General features: G+C 45.0%; 1 protein-coding gene across 1 annotated transcript in view; it reads right to left on the bottom strand.

The window, feature by feature from the left end:
• Positions 1 to 4,644: 4,644 nt before the first annotated feature.
• Positions 4,645 to 20,818, bottom strand: part of CDK15 (cyclin dependent kinase 15) — a 36,955-nt gene continuing 20,781 nt past the window's right edge. The window contains exons 10-13 of the mRNA XM_050899708.1: positions 20,047 to 20,110; positions 12,887 to 12,935; positions 10,117 to 10,256; positions 4,645 to 4,754 (exon numbers count right to left, since the gene is read on the bottom strand). Of these exons, the coding sequence (XP_050755665.1) occupies positions 4,645 to 4,754; positions 10,117 to 10,256; positions 12,887 to 12,935; positions 20,047 to 20,110 (363 nt within the window). The remainder of the gene's footprint in view (positions 4,755 to 10,116; positions 10,257 to 12,886; positions 12,936 to 20,046; positions 20,111 to 20,818) is intronic.

The following is a 20,818-nucleotide window of genomic DNA, read 5'->3' as shown; positions in this document are numbered from 1 at the left end:
GCAGCACATCCTTTTGCAAGGGTCTTCCTGGCTTTCCACTCCTCCAGATACAGAGCTAGAAGGTATCATTTGACCCTTTGGCAATTTAGCATAAGAGCTTTGGCCATTATGGGGTAGCAGCTATGTAAAAGAACAAAGCCATTCTCTCTGCTGCTCCAGGGCAGAAGAAATTTACAACTGATGTTCTGGATAGACACCATGAGGAAAGTGATTCGGTTCCCACCATTAGATCCCTCACTGCCCATGCATAACAAATCCTTTCATTTAACATATCTTGAGCATTTAGTGGCTCCCAATTAGGAGCAGACATCCAGCCATAACCATCCCATGGCAGGCATTAGAGATCCTGCTTCTTCACTGCTCTTAGTCCAGCCATCTCCAAGAGTGCAAAAGGAACGCAGAACACCCCTATCCCAACTTGGGCATCATTTACAGCTGCTCTGAACATGCATATGACAATGCAGCATAACTCAGCAGCGGAGAGCTATCTTCTACCTATGCAGCCAGCCATCCACTTTAGAAAAGCTTCTTATTTGTACCAGTTCTTAGAAGCTTTTGCAAAGCAACAGCCAGTGCCAATGTGCTTAAGAACTATTGTTTTTCTTCTAAAAAGGTCCCAAATGCCCTTCTCTCCACAAATAAACATGCACATGGGAAGCTGACACAGATACACATGCCTAAGTAGAACTCTGTAGGATACTCTGGTCTGATCTTGCTTATACTGCTGTGAGGTCACTGTAATATTATTCCAGATTCATCGCAGAGCAAATGAAAGGCAGAAGGTCCTAATTGAGACAAATTTCTGCTCAGTATTGCAAAGGGAGGTCAGGCATTCACACTCACTTTGAGAGTGGCTGGTGTTTGGGAGATCTGGGTCCAAGCAATCTAGAGATGGAAAGACTTTTGGGACATACCTTGCCTTTTCATCAAGGCAGAGAACGTTAAGGACTGTCACGTAACATAAGGAATACCTCTTGTCCTCTTAACTGAGCAGTGCCTGCAGATAGTCTGTGTGCCTGCAGATAGTCTGTGTGCTCTTTTATGTAGCTAATCTACACGTTCCTGCAATTATGTCCATAGCAAGGGCAAAGGGGAACATAAACAGTTGTGCTGCTTCCTGCCCAGATCTGCAGTGTTTGGTTAGCAAACAACAGAGTAGAGTGGGGCTGGAGATGTAGCTCCCTTACACTAAAATGTCGCCTTCCGGCTCTTTCTATGGCTGCCACCCATTTCTCTGGTGTTTCCCCGTAGCTCCATGACTGGTTTTGTTCCAATGCCTCAATGCTCTGCATAATCCTTGCTCAGAGAAGTTCTCCCAGTCATGCCAGTGACACTACTCAGATGAATAAGAAGTATTCAGGAAGGTTTGCATGCCTGCACCTTAATGATTTATCTTTGTCTTCCTTTTCTTCCCAGATCTGCTGTGAGGTTACACCAAGGCTTCTGGTTTCTGATGTCCCAGAGCTGAGAAAAAGTATCCCAGATAACTGAAACCAAGTGGACTAGTACATGAACACACTAAGTTACTTGCTTTCCTGATTCTTCCAGGAAGAATTCTATGAGAAATTTCACAGTAACTGTAGTTGGGAAAGAACCCTCTGATTTCTCCATGTATCCTGATCAGCACTCACATCAGATTACCTTTCCTTCTCTTAGTCTGTCAGCAGCCCTGAGATCAAGGACATTAAAACACCCTGGTAACTCACTAATGATCCAGGACTCTCTGCAACAGCTGGACCAAAAATGGCCTGTGTTTGGCTGCATCTTAATTCTTTGCCATCTCCCCTCTGCTCAACACCTGCACACATTTGGGAGCCAGTATAAGAAGACCCCTGAATTCAGCTCTAAGCAACCAGTCTGCAATGCACATGTCTAATGCTCTGCTGGTGTGGAACCAGTATGCTGGTAATCCTGTTAGTAATGGCAGAAGCTCCCTTTAGGAAATTATAACAAATAGTCTTAAACAATTCCTTTTGTTGACAACTTTATCCAAGAAACCATCTTCCCTGGAGACTTCACTCAACTTTTGACTAATCCCCTCCTTCCCTCAGGAGCTCTTTTGTTGAAGGAGATTGTAGGCAAGCCCCAGGAATGACAGGTCTCTGTAAGCCTTGGATCAGCCTCTACATTCTTTCAATTGTCCGTCCCCATCTGTCCTGTTTGTACATCGATCTTCTGGTCCAGGGATCTCTCTATTAAGTGACACATGGCTGAGTTTATTCTGCAAGTCCAGTGTCCAGACTGTGCTGTTACATCTTCGTTGTCACGTCAATCTTTCTGACATTGCTTTCTGAAAAACAAAAGGCAGGACATCTGCACAATTTCATTCTCTTCTACTGAAAGGTGATTTTTAAAAATACCTCCTCCAACCAAACTCTGCCCTTGTTTTATACTCTCAAAGATTTTGCTTCATTTTGTCAATATCAAGAGTTATTTCAAAGGTCCTTGGTGTAATGGAGGGTGGAATCTGCCCCTGTTGCAAAGGAATTGTGTTAGGATAAAAATCCATGGCCTAAGTCCTGAATCAAAAGGAAAAATAAATCCTAATTACAAATATTCTGCAGGGCTAGTGACTTCAGTTACTTTGCTTGTTAACCGTTGGTTTAAAACAAGCTCTAATCTTCCTGTAGATTCAACTACACTTAGCTAGTACAGCAGCACATACATATAAGAGGCACTGCATTATTTATCTGCATTTTGAGAGGCAGCATGAGAATGGAAACAGATTCCAATGATCCATACGTTCCTTCTCAGCAGGCAGAGGGAAAGAGATGGAATAGGGTAGAAAATGGATGGAGTGTTGGCATGGAGTGTGTATCACCCTGGGATAGATGCCTGGCACTATCTCTTCCCTTCCTGAAACCAGAGGAGAACAAGGAGGAGACTGTGATGATGTTTCGTCCCTTGCTGTGTCGCTCAGGGCCCATGGATTCATGGTTGAGCCTGGTATGTTTAGTTTTTTGGTTTTGTCTATTTTTGTAACTTAACTCAGGTTGGCCAATGAAGGAAGGCTGGCCAGTTTCATTATGTTCCCAGGAAATTCCATTCTGTCATGTGCCAGCATGAGGCTGTTGTGTTTTAGATGCCTATCTACCTCTGATTAGATTTGAAAAAGCATACAGAACCCCCTGCTTTCCATTGGTAGCCTATTAAAATGACAAAAAAATTATTGTTTCATTTATAACCTTGCTTGCATGTCTGAGTCCAGATGCCTTTTTTAAAAAGAGAATTAATAATATGAACAGCATCACTTATAGAATGTTGTCCTGTAATGAAGTGCAGAAGAAAACTTGAGTTGACATTTAAGTTTATTTAGTATGTTTTGTAAGCAGCTTAAAAAAAGGCACACAATCACTTTGAGGCCAGGTTAATATAAAAAAAAAATGTTTAAGAGCATCTCCTACTATTTTCATGGTTTCACTATTTTAAATCATGTATTTGTGAAATACTCTCAAAATCAGTTAAAACTGGCCAAATCCAAGTTCATTGAACACTGAAGCATGAGTGCCCTCCTCAAGTGAGTTGTCCCAGAAGCCTTAGTGGAACTGACAACCAGCTTTTTTGGCAGGATTCCTGTGATCACAGAGAGGGAACAGCCGCCCTGTCTGCACTTAGCTGAGCAGGTGAGCAGGGAATGTATTCAGGCTGCCTCCAAAACGCAATCTGGTCACAGGGCTGGCAGTGTCAGGTCCTTCTCGAAAGGACTTGAAGCTGTCCTGTCTGCCTGCTGTTGTCTACATGATGAGGGCATATGGGGTAGAGAGAGGCTGTGAGATCAGGCACTGAGTACTGGGACCTGATCTTATAGCAGGTACATGCCATCTACGTGCATTTGAAAGCACAGATGAGTAGCTAAGGTTTGCCGTGCTGTCACAGCTAGGTTGCCTCTTAGCTTGGCAGACAATAAGACAGTCAAACTAATTTGGCCTCAAGATCAGTTCCCAGGTCTGCCCTGCAAGCACAGACCCAGCCGGTGACACTGACTGGACACATGCTGTTAACAAATGCACAAAGTAAACAAAGAGACAGAATATAATAAAAGGGTATTTTCCGGTAATTTCCTTCAACAACAGTGATTTTAAGTGATCTTTTGGTCTTCTGTAACAAAAAGGAGATGAAAAATGTTAATGCTGAAGCATCATTTTGAGGTTAAAATAGTGATTAATTAAAACCAAGGATGTTACAAGCTAAGGAGATTTTGCCTAGCTCTGCTCAGGTTCCATTGTCTGTGAAATCAAAACAAGTAAGCTATAAAATGTGAACTCAGTAGACAAGGACAAAGGTGAACAAAGCAATTTGGTCAGTTTAAGCAATGGGGGAATGAAGCAATATTTTGACTGGGGAGGCATCAGAGGAAAGGGCACTGGTCTGAGACTTGGGAGTGTGATGAAACAAACCCAAACCTCCCATGATACCACTGAGCATTGTGCATTGGGGGCCATTGGCTTGCTGATCTCTTCTCTCTGAATGTGAGATTTCCCACTTTGTCCTCAGCCTGGGATGTGGTCATCCAGCCCTGGGTATCAGTTCTGTTTTACCACCTTCAATACACAAAGGAATTCATGTGCTAAGGATGATGATAGCAGCAGCTTTGACAGTGGCAACTACGTGCTTACCCAAGAATTAGTCAATCATCCCTGCTTTCTACCAAAACTTGCTTGAACCTCCTGAGAGATGGCCTTTTCGGTAAGAAGCAAACAGGTCACAGATTTCAGGTTGCAGTCTCACTCCTGGAACTGTGAGCACTGATTGTCCTGTGGAAAAATCAGGTTAAAGAGAAAGCTGCAAACCAGTCCTTTTCCTTCACTGTGCTACTTTCCTAATGCTCTCCTGTGACATTAGCCACCATATAAACTAATTCAAGATCCTGTTTCTCACAGCTCTGTTCCTTCTGATTTTTTTTGGAAAATGATTTCTTTAATCTAGGCACCCTTCTCTAGAAATCTCATCTACGGTTTCTTTTCTTTTTCTTGGAGCAACCAGCAAAATACTATTTGGTAGAACAGTGGTAGGAATGCAACCCGCTAATCAAAAGGATTCAAATGGATCTACACACTGCCAAGCTCTCTCCTTCCCACCCAGCGGAGGGGGGGGGGGGGGGGAGAAAAAAGAGATAGAGCGAAGGCACGGAGCTTCTCTCCTTCAGCAATCTCACAAATGCAAAACCTTCCACTCCAGTGACTCCTCATTAACTTACCAAATCTGACAGTCTAATTATCGTAGCTGCTTCACGCTTAGAATAAATAAATACTAAAGTGGGTGTTTAAAGAAAATGAGCAGTGAAATTCAGTCATCTAGACAGTCAATAGAGAGAGAGAGTTTATTTTAAGTTTTTATATTCTTATGTATTTATATCATTTTAGGAAAGATAATGAGATAGTTGTCTTTCAGGCTAATTGAGTTCCTAGGCTCATGGTTGCTTGCTGTCACAATTTCAAACTTAGCTTTAACTTTTGTGCCTTAGAAATCTGATCACTACATCCCCATTTGCTCTTTTCTGCTGATAACTGGGTGAAGGCAGAAGTGCACCTGAGGATGGGAAACGACTACATGGGAGTTCCAGTCCAGATGTCTTTCACAGCAAACAAGACAACTAAATCTTCTCAGATTTGCATTTAAGAGTGTTAAAGGGAAAATGGAAGTTATAGAAACCTCAGATATAACTTGCAATTAGGCAAAATACAGAAAAACATCTGCTAACCTCTGATGCAATAGTGTCTGCCTCCATGAAGGGTATTAACAGCACTCCCCCCCAAGAGCATTTCATCTCCCTGAACAATAGGACCTTTATAGAGATTCTCTGGCCTGAGATCAATGGGAGTCAGAGCATTTGATCCATGTCTGTAGGACTTTGTTTCCACAAGTCATGTGGGCCAAACTTTATGCCAGTTGTGCTTTTGCAAGAGCATGAGCTGGGGAGTGAGCAAAGAAAACCTTCCTTCTTTTCCCGTCTTCCCCTTCGCCCTGTGCTCCTAAACAGGGCCCAGCACCTGCCAGCATGATGTCTGCTCCAGGCCAGCGCCCAGGGAAGAGCTTAAGCAGGGCAACATCTCCAGAGGCCTGTGCCCTTGGCGCGCATCTGCTGTGATGTTGCAATGGCTCTTTCCTAGGGTGGTGGCTTAATGACAGAATACAAAACCTCAGTGTCCTGTCGGTATTTACACAAGCAGACCTTCCACCACTGTGGAGATCAGCCAGGTGGAGTGAGGGGTGTTTTTCCTGAGTTAAGTGAAGATTTGTTTTATCACCTCACTGAAAAAATTGCTTCTGGTTCAGGAGTGACAGCTGATTTGCTGCTCAACACCAACTTTGGTTTATTCCCTTATTAAGACACATTATAAACCAGATTCATACACCTGGTGGGAACTTCACTTTCTAGGTGTCTGTATCTGATTTGCAGTGAAGGATATCCATTTGCTGCCACAGAGGTGGCAAAGCACAGTGGTAAAAAAATGTAAGTGACTATATAAACCTTTCAGCTATGTAGGAGAACCTAGGGAAACCAGCCAACCCAAACAAGATGTCCATGAAAGCCAGCTCTTCTTTTATACATGCCCTGTGATAACATCTACCAGCGCTGGCTAATCCCAACAGTAATGGGATTTTTGGTAGGCAATGGCTTGCAGCCTTAACCTCCTCATTGCCTACGCTTGCTTTGCATTAGTTTAGATGCAACAGGCATTAAAATTACAGTGCTCTGTCAACATCAAGCCTCCCTCCTCCTCCTTGTCTCTGAAAAGCTGAATAGCGGGCTATTTTAGGAGAAATGGTGCAATGTCATCACCACCTGGCACACTGGTTTTGAATTGCTGGGGGGAGGTGACAATCAGAGACCAACCATACCCAAAAGGAGTAAGTCCCTCCTAGTCAAAGCCAGGATCACATCCACGCAACACACAATCCTCACGGAGCAGAAATTGGACTTGATGACTAACTGCTACGCCGATGGTATGCCCAGGGTCGAATGTCTCCTGAACTATGAGAAAGGTCTATACTGAGCCTGGACATCAGTCCGGTGGGGATAGGATCTGAGGTGCCAGCCCAGGCCTCCCTGGCCCGTGTGCCTGCGTTGTTCGGCCAGAGCTCTTCTTGCAGTATGTTTTCTTGGGAGCGCACCGGTGCTAACCCCAAATCGCACTGCTCACCATCCCTGCTTGCAAGCCTGCTCTAAAGCATTTGAGGGCAAAAGAGAGGGAAAATAAACCAAATCTATAACTAAGAATAATAAGCTGCAATTGTTACTGTGTCTGACCTGTCTGACAGCAGAATGAGATACCTTCTCAGAAGGCCCTTTGCACTTCAGGACTGACACTGAGTTGAGAGCACAGCTCATGCTTTCTTGATTCAAGGATCTCATCTTTCTTCCAGGAGTGATTAATTGGACAGAAAACATTCTGCTTTAGCAGGTGACAAAGGGTTAGACTGAAGTTTTATCAGAGCTGCTGTAGTGCAGAGCTGCACTGCACAAAGATAATTGTCTCAGGATTGGCTTAGGCCAGAAAAAGGACAGCAAATGCTCCAGTTTTATGAAAGGTCATCACTGCCAGCCTTTAGGCTACTAGCCACAGTGGAAGGAAGCTGGACAATCCCCTCTCCTCTCCTCTGTTGCTATATCCAGAGGTGCTGGTGGCATGTGTAGAATTAAGGCCACCAAGATGATGAGTGGGGTTTGAACCTGGGCCTTAGCAGCCCCTTCTAGCACTAGAGGCACAGGAATGAGCAGCTCTAGGAGAGGCCCATCTGTGGACCAGCCCCACTCGGGGGACAGAGAGTCTTCCTCTCTTACAGCGTAGGCTACTCTTTTTTTCTAGCACTTTGCATCCAGATGAGCATAAGCAACAGCAACCTGTTCCCCTCTGCAGGAGCTGACCACCAGGAAGCAAAGAGCCCTGTGCTCCCTCTCCCCCTTCCCAGGGGCAGCAGCCAGCCTCTATCCATTAGCATTCCCCTCAGGAATCAGAAACATGCTATTTGGAGGGGTACTTATCTTTGAAACATTGATTTCTCCAATTATTTTTTCCCAGGAATTGACCTTTGAAAAACATCCTCTAGCTTCCAGCTTGTCATAGCAACTTATAAAAAGGACAGTTATGGATATAATTATTTCATAAAAATAGAAAATAATTTCTTATGGGAACCTTTTATTTTTTCAAATGTTGTTTCCCTCTTACTCTCTCACACACCTTGGGATCAACCCCCTCCTCCTTTCACCTTTCATCTCCAGCTCATTCTTTGCCCTTCTGCTTTAACTTTCTCCTTCAGAGGATGGGGACTAATAGCCAGCATCCTCCAGAACAAAGTGGGAACAGAATATATTTAAAATCTGCACTGTGTTATCATAGCAATGAGAATTTTTAAATGATACAGTTAAATTCCAAAATAGTGTGATGCCAAAGTGACACAAGAGAACAAATGTCTTACACAGTTATGGCAATAGGGATGGCTACACGGGGAATTATTCAGAATTGCCTAATTTTTACAGGCTTAATGAGTCACTCATGAATATGGTCTTGCATGATGATACTGTACTTGTTTCAGCCCTGTGCACTTTGATGCTGTTCCCAACACATTGGTTGCTATGATAACGCTATGCAGTTTCCTGTCTGCAAGGTACTTCTCGCCACAATATGGGGGATAATAAATATGGGATGATGCGTAAACCCAGGTAAAATGAATCTGTCCCCTCTCTGGCAGCGTATCGGAGAGATTGACACATTATGCCAATCCGTTTTCTCATTCCTTCTATTTCTCTTCACTCTCTCCCTTTCTCTCACAGTGTCTGTCTCTGTACCTGTTTTTTTCCACACTCTCTCTCTCTCTCGGCACTGACACTTTCATCTTCTCCCTTGGGGATTGGAGATGTCACTGCGGGAAGTGCTTGTCCGCCTCTCCAGCAGCAGCAGAGCCCTGTGGCTTTGACAAACCTCATTTAATTGGGAGGAAGCCAGGAGGGTTTGAAAGAACTGAAACATCCACGAAACTCCTTTTATCAGGCATAATTTAAACTCTGCATGGAAAAAACCCTATATGTATAAAGAAAAGTCAACTTCCCTCCTGCTGTGCGTGCTCCCCTCCTACCCCCCCGGCACAGGCAGGCTCCTGCGAGATTCCATCTTTTCATTTTTCTAAAAGTGTCAAAGTAGATTTGTGCTCTGTGGCTGGGTGAACAGAAAAGGAATGCAGATGTCTCTCACTCATGCACATACACACACACAGAGCACCTTCTGAAGGGCAGCGGTTTAGGAGAGATGCTAGCTGGCTGCTCCTTCACTTGGGATGTGTCACAGGAGCCAGAAATTAGTTTTTCAAATAGCTTGACAACACAGTCCAAGAAGGCTTCTTCTTAATTGCCCCTATCTCAAAAAAACCCACCAAACTAACTAGTGTAGCGGGTGCCCAGGAGGCAACAGGGAATGCGAGGGCTCTCTGGCCTGTTGCCTGGTAGGAGGGAGCTTTTCCTGGTAGAGGAACAGAACCTGTAGCTTGAGAGACCCTGCATTTATTGTCAGCTCAGGGCAGGAGAGGCAGATCTGTGTGTATGCAGCTGTGTGCTTAAGAGAAGGGAGCAAAGGAAGAAGAAAATAAAGCAGGTAGAACTGAGGGAGAACTGGTGCGACAGGGTACGAGGAACAGCTGTTGTCTCTGAACATCAAAAGGGAGCAGGAGGAGTGGTCCAAGGGAATTGGGGCTCAGCACATCATGCTGAGCAGCTGGGAATTCAGGACATCAGGAGGGACCAGCATGTGAGTTACACTGAATACACAGTGTGAGCCAACCCAAGGGAAAGCTCTGGGCCCCTGGGGTTACAGAATGGGGGAGAAACGACCTGTCAAAGCATATACACCTCTGCTTTGTAAATGTAGCATGGCAGCAGCCCATCCAGGTCCCCTTCTAGTATTAACACTGTGGTCAAGTAGAAGAAAACAGAAAAACAAGCTGTCAAATTTGCAATGGAATGTAAACTTTGCAGCATACGGGAGTGGGGAGGGAGGGCAGGCAGAAAAGAGCAAGACGTTCGGGTGAATGGCAGAGACTTTCAAAGTACAGAAGAAACTCTTAATAAACAGCATGTGAAGTAGTTCTTTCTCGGCGAGATGAAATTGAGAGTTAACTTACCAGCAGGAACCTGATAGAGCTGAGGAGGCAGAGGGCTGAAGAAGCCATGAAGAAGCGCATCTTGCGCAGAGATCCGGCCTCGAGGGAAGGCTGTAAGCATCCTGGATGCCAAATCCTCCGCTGCTGGCACCCTGCTCAGCCTAGGAAAACAGGAGAAAAAATAGCATAGGAGATGAGCACAAGCCAGAAAGCTGGAACCAGAACTTGACCCAGCCCTTCTCAGAGCTTGAGGCAGAGATAGTGGAGGGACACAGGGGAGCTGGATAAACCCACCTCAGCTATATAGCTTTCCAGGACATTTGCTTTTCCATGTGAGTTTGATTATGTTGGAGTATATGCATCCAGGATTTCAGCTCAAACTCATGTTTTCAGAGGAATTTTGAAAATAAATTGTTATTTTGTAAAGAGAAGGTTGTAAGTAAAAGGGAGAATGGTGCTGGGAAGACTGTATTTTACATGTTGTAACTGGAATATCAGAGGTTGGTGTTACCAGTTTACAGTGACAATGCAAGTGCACAAAATAACCTGACTGGCCCACTGAGCAGACCAGAGGTCAAAACTAAAAAACGAAAGAAAATACCATTCCCCCTTTTCCTACCCTAGTACCAGTAGGGCAGCTGGTTATAAAACATGTTGGGGATTCACAGAGATGAATCTGTTTCTCAGGATGAGTGCTTAAAATAGATGTAATATACACATGCTCGATGCCCAGCAAATACCAATGCCAAGTGGCTGCTTTCTAGAGGAGCACACAGCTGGGAACAAGGAAGTGGAAGAGAGAAAACAAACCAACAAGGAAACAAATAAAAATAGTCATTTAGTTTTACAGCTTTTACTTTGTTTGTTTGTTCTGATCATGTTTCAGCATCAGGAGGCCCATCAGAGCATGGCCTGTTGTGCTTCCTCCTTCGGCCCCCGCTGGTGCTTCCCCTCCAAGTGACATCAGGCAGTGGGATCCCCCTGCCCCTGCACTCCCCCTCCCTACACAGGACATTTGACATGCTGACATTTTTGTTTTGAGGAGATAAAATGTAAAAAAAAAGAAGGGAAACAACAGAGAGAGAGAGAGATCCTGAGAAATGGATTTATAGAAGGTATCTGGCCTCACTGTGGTAGGTAACTGCTGAAATCTCACCTCCAGAAAAACGGTTCGAGCCCCTGCTGCCTTGGGGAGCAGGGATGGGACGAGGAACCAAAGCATCCAGCCTGAGGCTGCTTGCTAGAGCTGCACCACAGGCTGCCCCTGCCACGGCAGGGTCTTACTGGAGACCCTCTGCCCCCTCGGTCCCTGCTGCTGCAGGCTCCCACACTGGGCAGCAACATGGTTCAGTGCTTCCCACCATGGCTCAGGCTTCCTGGTGGTGGCTGAGCTCTGCACAGAGCTCCCCTTTGATTTCTTAATTGGCCATGGAGAGTCATGGCTGAGCGGTCTGTATGAAGCAGCTCTTTCCTTCTCAAGAGCTGAGCATGCCAAGGCAGCCATTCGGCCATACTGGCATAAGGACACTGTAACGCAGAGTTGGAGCTGGCCCACATGCAGCCCAGAGCTCTGCTGCAGAGGCGCTGGGCTAGCCCGTCGGTATGGGGCTGTAATGGGGCCTGTCAAGGGATTACGGCCAAAAAGCAGAAGTGCAATACAGCAGAGTTGCAAGGAATATAGTTATTTCTTTGTTCAGTCTGAGAGAGGATTTATTCTGTTCCAGGACTTGTGTTATCAGGGTTTGGGACATGCTGAGCTTTGTGTGTTTCTGAAGATGTGTGTGACAATGGCTGGCATTTCGGCAACCTGTGCTTTGCTGAAAACTTCAGCATGTTTGTTCAGCCATTCAGAACAGTGTCTGGGAAACCCAGCTCTGAAGGGCAGCACACTTCCCTCCAAGCAGCGCCGGATCCCAAGCAATGAGCTGAACAGATAATAAACAGCAGCGATGAAAAATGCGGTTACATCCTCCAAGAATATTTGATTCTTGACCCGTGCATGAACACAATCCTGAGGACAAATCCTGTCTAGTCTTTTCCTACATATCTATAAAGCCTGTTGTGTACCTCAAAATCAGTGCTGGGGGGGGGATTCGATTTTAATGACTCTCTGAGCTAGGTTAGGGCACTTTGCCTGATTATAAATTTCTTTCACTGATACATATATACATTGTGTGTGTGTGTGTGTGTGTGTACATATATATGCTTGAAAAATACTCCCTTCTCTTAGCACACTAGGGAGTGATTGGGCAGTGTTGGTGTGCCTGGTCAAGCTGAGGTATGTAACCATGGCCCTAGTCTCATAGCTTTTGGCCACTGAAGAATGTGATTTTTCCCCTCCTAACTAATCACAAGATTATTTCATTGTCTCATGAAAATGCTGTCCTAGCACATCTTCCTTACCACTGCTGAGCAATGTTCCTACAGTCTGTTTCCAGAAATGAAAATTGGGACAGTGCAAAGTCTGTCTTCAGTCTGGGCAAGAGGGCCTGGGAAAGTATGACCTTCTGAATCAAACTGTGCCCCGCAAAAAGCTGCTCATAATGTCATTGAATCGCTGCTTATCTGAGAATAATCATTACTCCTCTGAGAATAATAAACCCACTATGTGTCTACCTCTACTGCAATCTCTCATAATCAGTTGCTTAACTGACATTAGATCTGCTTGTTACTACAGAGCCACCCCGCTCTTCCTGAGCTTGCCAGAAGAGCTCATTTCAAGTTAAATGATTGCATAAAGAAACAAATAAACCCAGAGGCAATTTTGACATTGCCGTTATAGGTAGCTTACCTGTCACAGATGACTCGGAGTCTCTGAGGTCTCCTGGAAGCAACCAGTTCTAGAAAGTGTAATATGCAATCACAGGATTAAATGAAAATCAAGCCAAAAACCATTCTTTGAGCCCTTACAAAAAACATGTGCTCAGAATTTCAAAGGGCCCTATAGAATCTGTCATCTTAGTATTTATAAATATACATTATTCCTATAGGACTTGCGTACCAGCGTTGATGTTAATAAGGCCGCTCCAGTTCTGTAACCCTTTCCTTTCATACATCTGTGAATATAGGCCTCGGGCCTCCTTCTGTTACAGTGCAAGTCTTAGCTTTGACTTCAATAAAAGCAGTATCAGTCCCTAAAGGCTTCACACGAAGGAAGCAGAAGAGGTTTGCAGGCCTGAATACCCAGCAATTGTCTTGGCTTACCAAGGGGCTGCTGAGTTTCATGTATTGCCCTGTGGGCACATGCGGCTTCTCTGCATGGATCTGGCAGAAAGACTGGAGGTGGAGCAAAGGCACTTGGGTCCCACTCTCTTCTTGCCCACTGCTCTTGCTGTCAATCCTTCACTAAGTTTGTTGTTTATAAAGTTAACCATTTTCATGCAGGCTTTGTACTTACTGATTCAAACATCTCTACCAGACTGGAACTTTGCAGAGTTTGCAGTTTTGGGAAGGCTGTGTTGTTGTTGCCATTTTTCAAGGACCCATTTCTGAACATTGTGGAAAATGTAGAGGAATACATTCCTCAAATGTTTTCTCACAAAGCATGAATTTTCTCAGGCTTAGATATGTATGAATGGTTTAAGCCTGGAAGATTTCCCCTTAGAGCTGATCAAGAGACATTTTCTTGCATCAGAAAGGCTGTAATTTCTACCCAGCTACATTTTCCTGAGCACCATTTCTGACAGCAGAGATGAACGGTGCTCTAGCCATGGAAAGGAGAGCAGGAAGGGTGGTGTAGACCTCTCTTCCAGCCCAGCCTGGACAAGCATTCCCCATGGCAGCGAGACCACCAGGAGGCAAGTGCCACTGGTCTGTTGCCAGTAGACTTGGAGCTTGGCTAGGGCTTATGCTGCACCGTTTGAGAGCATCTGCCCTCGCTTCCTGCCTGGAAGCACCAGCCACATCATTCAGGGACAGAAGCTGCCAGCTGCGGGCAAAGCGGGAGTCCCCTCTGCCTTCACCTGCATGGCCATTTCCAGAGTGCCAGGCCCAGGGGCTCGGTCACTCCGTGTCTCACTTGATGCACAGACAATTTGAAAAAGTGCAAATGACTGAACTTTCAGCACTTAACCTTTCCAGCAGCCATCTTTCACCATTAAGCCAGGCAAGCAGGTTGTTAAACCTGTCTATCACAGGGTAAGTAACAGTTCACAATTGAAGTGTTCTACATCCAAATACTAAGGTAACTGCTAAAGCAGTAAATGGCAATATAACCTGGGATGGGATTCGTGACTGTTTAGGTGCCAGAGCACTGGAATTATCGCCAATATATAGAAGTTATATATTAGTATCTTGAATAGCCCCTTCCCAAATCAGTCACTGATATTAACTCTGGCAGAACGTTCCTCTTGGATCACTAGTAACATTTTCTCTGGATCCTCTTTCCTTCACTTTGCCCCCTCGACTGTAATAAAAGTGTAGAAATAAATTGTCCATATTGAGTAGAGATGTAAAGTTTCCAGGCAGAATAGAAGAAAAACAATTTAAAAAATGGTTTGGAAAGGCAGAAGATTTTTTTGTATGAGGTAGAAATTTTTAGCTCTTCACAGAGCTGGCCAAAAACTTTCAGAAGTTTTAACTTTCTGCCAGAAAATTTTGATTTGTGAGATGGAAACATTCCATGACAATATATCAATTTCCTTTAATATTTAATAAAAATGTCAAGATGACTTAAATATTGTACTTTACTGAAATCTTTTAACATTAATATTCTTTAATGAGTTTAACATAAAAGTTAAAAAACGCACGTTCAGTTGATAACAGCAGGGCAAAAGGTTTCAATGATATCTAAGTGAAACGTCACTTTGTTGTTGTGGAGTGCATTTTCAGGATTAACATTCCAAAAAGGAAAGAGGATTTTCTTTACATTACAGATAGAAATATCAGCTTGCTTACCGGGAACTGGGAGGAATACCTGAATTATAGTCTTCGCTGTCTTGAGCAAGCCTCTTGACTTAAATTTATCATTTATATAACATGGAGGTTAATTATCTACAAGGGGCAGTATAAGAGCCAGTGAGCCAACTGCTGCTGTCCCTGTCCAAACACATCTCTCAGTGGAGAATTCTGCTTGAGTGAGGACTGTCAAACTTGCCACTTTGAGTATACAGAGCTTTGATTATAAATGGAAGATATGGGTAAGAAAACAGTGAGTCTCTGCTCAAGGATTTAATGCAGTTAACTAATCCACTTTAAATCAGTTCAGATTAATCTCCTGACTGACCCCATATAGACAAACCCTTAGAGAATGCCGAGGCCCCATTGTGTTGAGCAGGGTAAGAAGAAAGCAGTAAATATTTTCCCTACTGTAAGATTAAGACCAATCTAAAATTGTAAAACAACGTAAACACCTACTCCTTAAAGGCAAGAGATAAAGAATATTTGGATATCATTCCAAAAAGTGGATGAACTGCTGATTTAATCATCTTACAATGATGATATAGACATAAAATGATGGGATTGTGTAGGGCTGATGATTGGCTTTTTTAACAATACAAGTAGATCTGAAAGATAGGGCTTGGGTTTGTTATTTTCTATCCGTATGCAAGGCAGTGTGTGCTAATGAGGAAATACCTTCCTATATGAAAACCCAGGTGGAAGTGGCTAATGAACTGATAATGAGGCAAGCAAGCCAGAGGACAAAAGTTAAACTTTCCTAATTGATGAAGAGAGAGAAAGAGAATGCCAAGTGCTGCTGGATGATGGCACTGGGGTTGCAGGCTCACAGAGAAAATTTCTCTCATTAGTAAAATCTCTGTGGCTGCAGGACAGAAGCAGAGCTCTGTCTGTGTGGCAGGCTGGAAACTGCAGTCTGTGCCCAGTGCCAGACAGACAGGAAGTTTCCCTACAGCCTGGCCAGCGTATATTGCGCATTAGTTACAGTGCTGCTCTTCCCTTTGGGATCAAAGCCACATGCAGTTTATTATGACAATAAAAATTTCATCGTTTTAGAATTCGGTTTCCAACCATCCAATTTGTTAAATGAAGCATCAGCATAAAAAGTGAGATAAAAAAAAAAGGAAAGAAAAAAAGCACCCGGAGTGCAGACTTCATCTGCATTCTCAAAAATGTCATTTGAAGTTTGCGTTTCAGAGCCTGCTACTTGTTGCCTCCATCTGCTGGTGACATTTTGGAAACGCAACAGATACTAAACATCTGTACTCGGGAGCAGAAGTTAAGGCTGGAAAGCTTATAAATCTCATTCAGCGTAGCAAAGCCTGCAGATAGGTGAAAAACTAGGCGTAATTTTAAAGTCATTGCTGCATCTGAAAAAGCCCAGTGTAAAACCTGTGTCTGCTGAGTGAGATGATACTACCTGGCATAGGAAACTTCATTAGTCAGCCTGTGCGATAAATCAAGGAGTAAAGCTCACTCATAGTGAGTTTATCATGTTATAAACAAATAAGCACTGTTCCCCACTCTTTGGAATCCAAATGTCAGAAAAAGGAAACAAAAACCAACTTGGTACATTGGGTGCTCCAGTATTCCCAGTTTGGCAAAAGCGCTAGCTTGATGTCAGGCTGTGATTCCTAATCCTTTCCTGCCCTTGACCCCTGCTGTCTAGATTCAAACTTGTAACCATTAATGGGGCTGGATCAAAACACTGGCCTTCTGGTGTCACCAGTGGTGTTTAGAGGGGATTTAAACTCCCTGCTTTTCAGCGCAGTGAAATGAACACAGCAGTAGATTAATGCAAGGATTTGAGCTCACACAGCATGAGAGCTTTCAAAAATAGTGTTAACAGAGCTACAACTGCCTCTTTCAGGGGAAGCAAAATGAGGGGAACAGAACAAATGAACAAACACAGGGGAAAGCCTTGTCGCTATGGGCAGGGCTCCTAAGCCTGGGGAGCCAGGGAGAGGGCCAGCAAGTGCACTGAGACGTGGGGCAGGAGCTCTCCCAACCCTTCATGTTCTGCAGGAACTGGTTCTCAAGCCAGGGCTGGGGTAAAACTGTGCTTTCAGGCCCCACGGCTGCATGTAATTCCCTACCCCAAGTGTCTCCTGCAGAGAGGGGGCGAGATCACAAGCTGTAGGGCTGGCCATGGAAGAGTTGCTCACCCATTCTTCCTGTTCACCTGGGGTCAGGCACAGGTTGAGATTTTGGCAAACTGTAGGCAATGGGCATGAGGCCTGTTTCTGAACAACTTTGTGCAAGAAGGCACAGGGGCATAGGGTGGTCAAATACTCCTTTGCACATTTCATCCCTTGCCAGTTGCCCATAGAGGGGGCAGGGGAGCTGCTCTCACTCCAGCTGCCCTGCGTGTGCCTGGCTCACAGACCCCACAGCCCATGCCGTATCTCCTCTTCAGACTCTGCAGCAGGCTGTGCTCAAGCCCACAGTAGTGACAGGAAAACATCTAAAGCTTTCCAGCTTTCATTTCAAAGATTCCTACTAACCCACCCGGCCCAGGAACCCTTCCAGTAACAACCTCAGTCTGGGGCTGAGCCTACACTGCTGAATCCAGTGGGAGTTTTGCCATCAACTTCAATGAGAATAGGATCACACCTCAGTGCTTTGTTTTGCTCGTGTTCGTTCCTTGCCTCGGGCAGGAACCTGTTTGTTTGTTTGCTGCCTGCGCTCACTACGAACATCAATAGGACTAGCTAAAAGCATTCAAGCCATCAGATTTGGGGAAGGGCTCCAAAGTTTGTTTGCTTATCTGAACCATCCCAGGCACTCAGATTCGCACAACTGGGCTGGAAATAACCTCAAGAGAGAAGGTTTTCTCAGGCAGACTCCACGGCTTCCACTTGGGCTGAGTGTGTCCTGGGGGGGCGGAAACAGCACTTGTGCTTCAGGGAGGAGTGGGGAAGTGCACAGGAGCATGTGAATGGCAAACAGCTTTAAACAAAAAGACTGATTTGCCTTCTTACCAGCAGCCCCATCAAAAACTGACTTGATTTAGTTCATGACTAGGGCAAATAGTCCAACCTTATATGACTAACCTTCTTCTATCCAGACTGGTTTGTATAATCCAGGTGTGAGCCAAGTGCTTGGTTCCAGTACACGGCTGGAGCAGCTCCGAGCCCCTTAGGCAGACTCTGAGGAGGGGAAAGGGATGCTGCCTCTCCAGCTGGCACAGCTATTGCCCCAAACACTGGCTTAGCACCCCTCTCCCATGTGTTTGCTAGCATGGTGGGATGCTCCCATAGGAAGGTGTCCTCTAACTCTCCTGCATTTCTGTCTGCTCCAGCCACAAAAGGCACCAGCATCACAGGATCACAGCACAGCACAGGTCAATGCCCCGCTGGAGTCCATTAGGGAAACTTCTATCAAGCCTGAAAGCAACTCAGACTTGAAAACTGCTTATGATGACTAGACTTGTCTTTAGTGGAGCTATTTCCATGCTGCCTAGGTGCCTGTCCTCTCCCTCCCAGCCCTGCCACTGCCACCCTCCACAGTAGCAGAGGACAGCACTGCTACTCAGACAAAATAGAACTAAGTGGGAGTCACTGCTCAGGGCAGTTCTGGGCGCTCACACATTCTCTGTTGTCTGTACTAGCTTCTTTGCTAGCGTAGCCTTAATGCTTACACTTCCAAATTGTCCCTCTATATAGCATCAGGATACCTAATCATCATCACTGAGAGTTTTTGGCCTTGTATTAGCAGATGACTGGCCTAAAAAAAATTCTTTGTGATCCGTTTGTCCCACACACGAGCATTTCTTTCCTCCCAGACTACCCTTCCCAACTTGTAGACTACCCAGTCAAGCCTTCAACAACCTAGAGAAGAAAGTGCTTCCTCCAGCTGTCTGCTCTGTGCTTGCTCCCTATCCAAATTAAACTTGCTGTGGACAGCGACACATTCCCATTTCACGCTGGTTTGATTAATGTGTCTCAGCTAATTGTGTGAAGGATTCCAGTCCTTTTGACTGTGAGACCAGGTTATTGTTCAGCCAATCGCAGCTACCATGTGAAAATGGGGGCTGTTTAGTGTTCATGCACCAGAATCAAAGGAGGGGCATCTTGGACTGGGTCACAGAGCAACACCCACTTCTTTGAAAAGATGTTACTATGCTCTACTAAACCTGTAAACCTCTTGCTCAAAGCACGTCTTCTCCCTCCTCCTCTCCCCCCTGCTCTTTTTTCCCCCTTCCAGATAGACAGGCTCCCCCCACCACTCTCTTAGGGTACAAGTGAGAGAGAATGGCTAGATTGTAGATGGGTGGATTTCACATTCTAGGGTTTTTAATATTTCACTTTTATATTTCTCTTACAGAATGATCCTGCTGAGAGGCTGAGAATCAGTGCTCATCATTTCCCCCTCACTGACACTTGAATATATTTTCCCAAGAGAAAACATTAAACAAAAAGAGAGAGAAAAGGAGAGAGAGAGGGGGAGAGGGAGAGTGACTGAGCTAGCTTTTCAAAGCATACTTCTCAACCTGCCCACATCAAAATAAGAGACAACTGGCCCTTTGAAGTCCAGGACACAGACTTCTCTACTAGCCCATGTGGAAATAAAAGAAGCCAGCTTTATAAATCACACAGATTTCTCACCTTGCCCACATCAACATCAGGGACAGTGACCTTTAAAAGTGAGGTTTAAAGGCCCCCAAACCAATCTCCGTAAAAATAAGGAGAGTTGAGATAAACTGTGTCTCCAGGTACCTGTCAGCTTTTCCAGTCTAAACCAGGAGACATCAGTCCTTTACACTGAGGAGTGGAGACTTAACTACATTGTCAGCACTTGCAGCAATGAAATCTTCCATCAGCCTCACATATACCCAGTGCTCAGTGAGGCAACTTTGCCACGCATGTACCTTTGCTTGTATACTAGGCCAATCCCAGTGTTGTTGTAGGTCCTACAACACCACTATCGTTAAGTAGCTCAAGGGATTTAGTAACACTGAAGCACAGGATTTTTCATAATGAGAATTACTGACCCAAAAATTGAGTGGCTAGTGGCTCAGAGAAAAAGTTGGCATTCTTGTGAGTTAAATCCTACCTGGGTTATAGTTGGGGAGCTTGGAAAGTCCTGGCCAGGTGTCCTCAGTTGGGACCCCCAATACCTGTGCAAAAGAAGAAACAGAGTAAGAAGAGCAATAACCTCTGTCTGCCAGTACTCTGCCTTGGTGTGGAGCTGGAGGAATTGGTCTCGATGGAGAGAGACTGGCCTTTACTGTAAACCAGCACAGATTCACACTGCCCTGGCTGGTGCTGGATCTACCACTGCACATAAAGGACACTGACATTTTAGCACTTGATTTTATAGCAGAAAGAGTCCTGCTGAGATTGAATGTTGTTGCTGCTGGGAACATCAGTGAAGGCATATGCAGCTTCACTGCCAGGTGCCACTCCTGCATGTGTTTGCCAGCCCAGGGGTCACATTGTTGAGCCCCTTTCACCACTGAAGGTGTCCTCCTGCGCCAGAGCTGCACTGGGGACTTATTCTGCCCACTTGCGCTGGCAGCAGCTGATATGCTCAGTGGCAGCACAGAGCTGTGACAGAAACTCCTGCCGTTCTGAGGTGAAAAAGAAAAGCTGGCAGACAGGTCTTCTGGCAGGTGCTAGAAAGCAGTCCAGTGTCTCATCCTGAAGGGTCCAGAGCTTCAGCAGTGCCTTTGGCCTTAATTGTGAATTGTGGACTTCAGAAGTAGGTCCTCGCTGAGCAAAGTCTGGGCCAGTAAAGCCTGCTTCAACCTCATTTTAGTTGCTGAAATGTGTGAGATCAAGCATATCTGGATTTCTGTGCCGGTTGCAGTTGTGGATGTTTAGTG

This window comes from Gymnogyps californianus, chromosome 7 (assembly GCF_018139145.2).
Source record: "Gymnogyps californianus isolate 813 chromosome 7, ASM1813914v2, whole genome shotgun sequence".
Lineage (NCBI taxonomy): Eukaryota > Metazoa > Chordata > Aves > Accipitriformes > Cathartidae > Gymnogyps > Gymnogyps californianus.
Note: the sequence above shows the minus strand (reverse complement) of the source record. Positions and strands in the feature narration are given on the sequence as shown.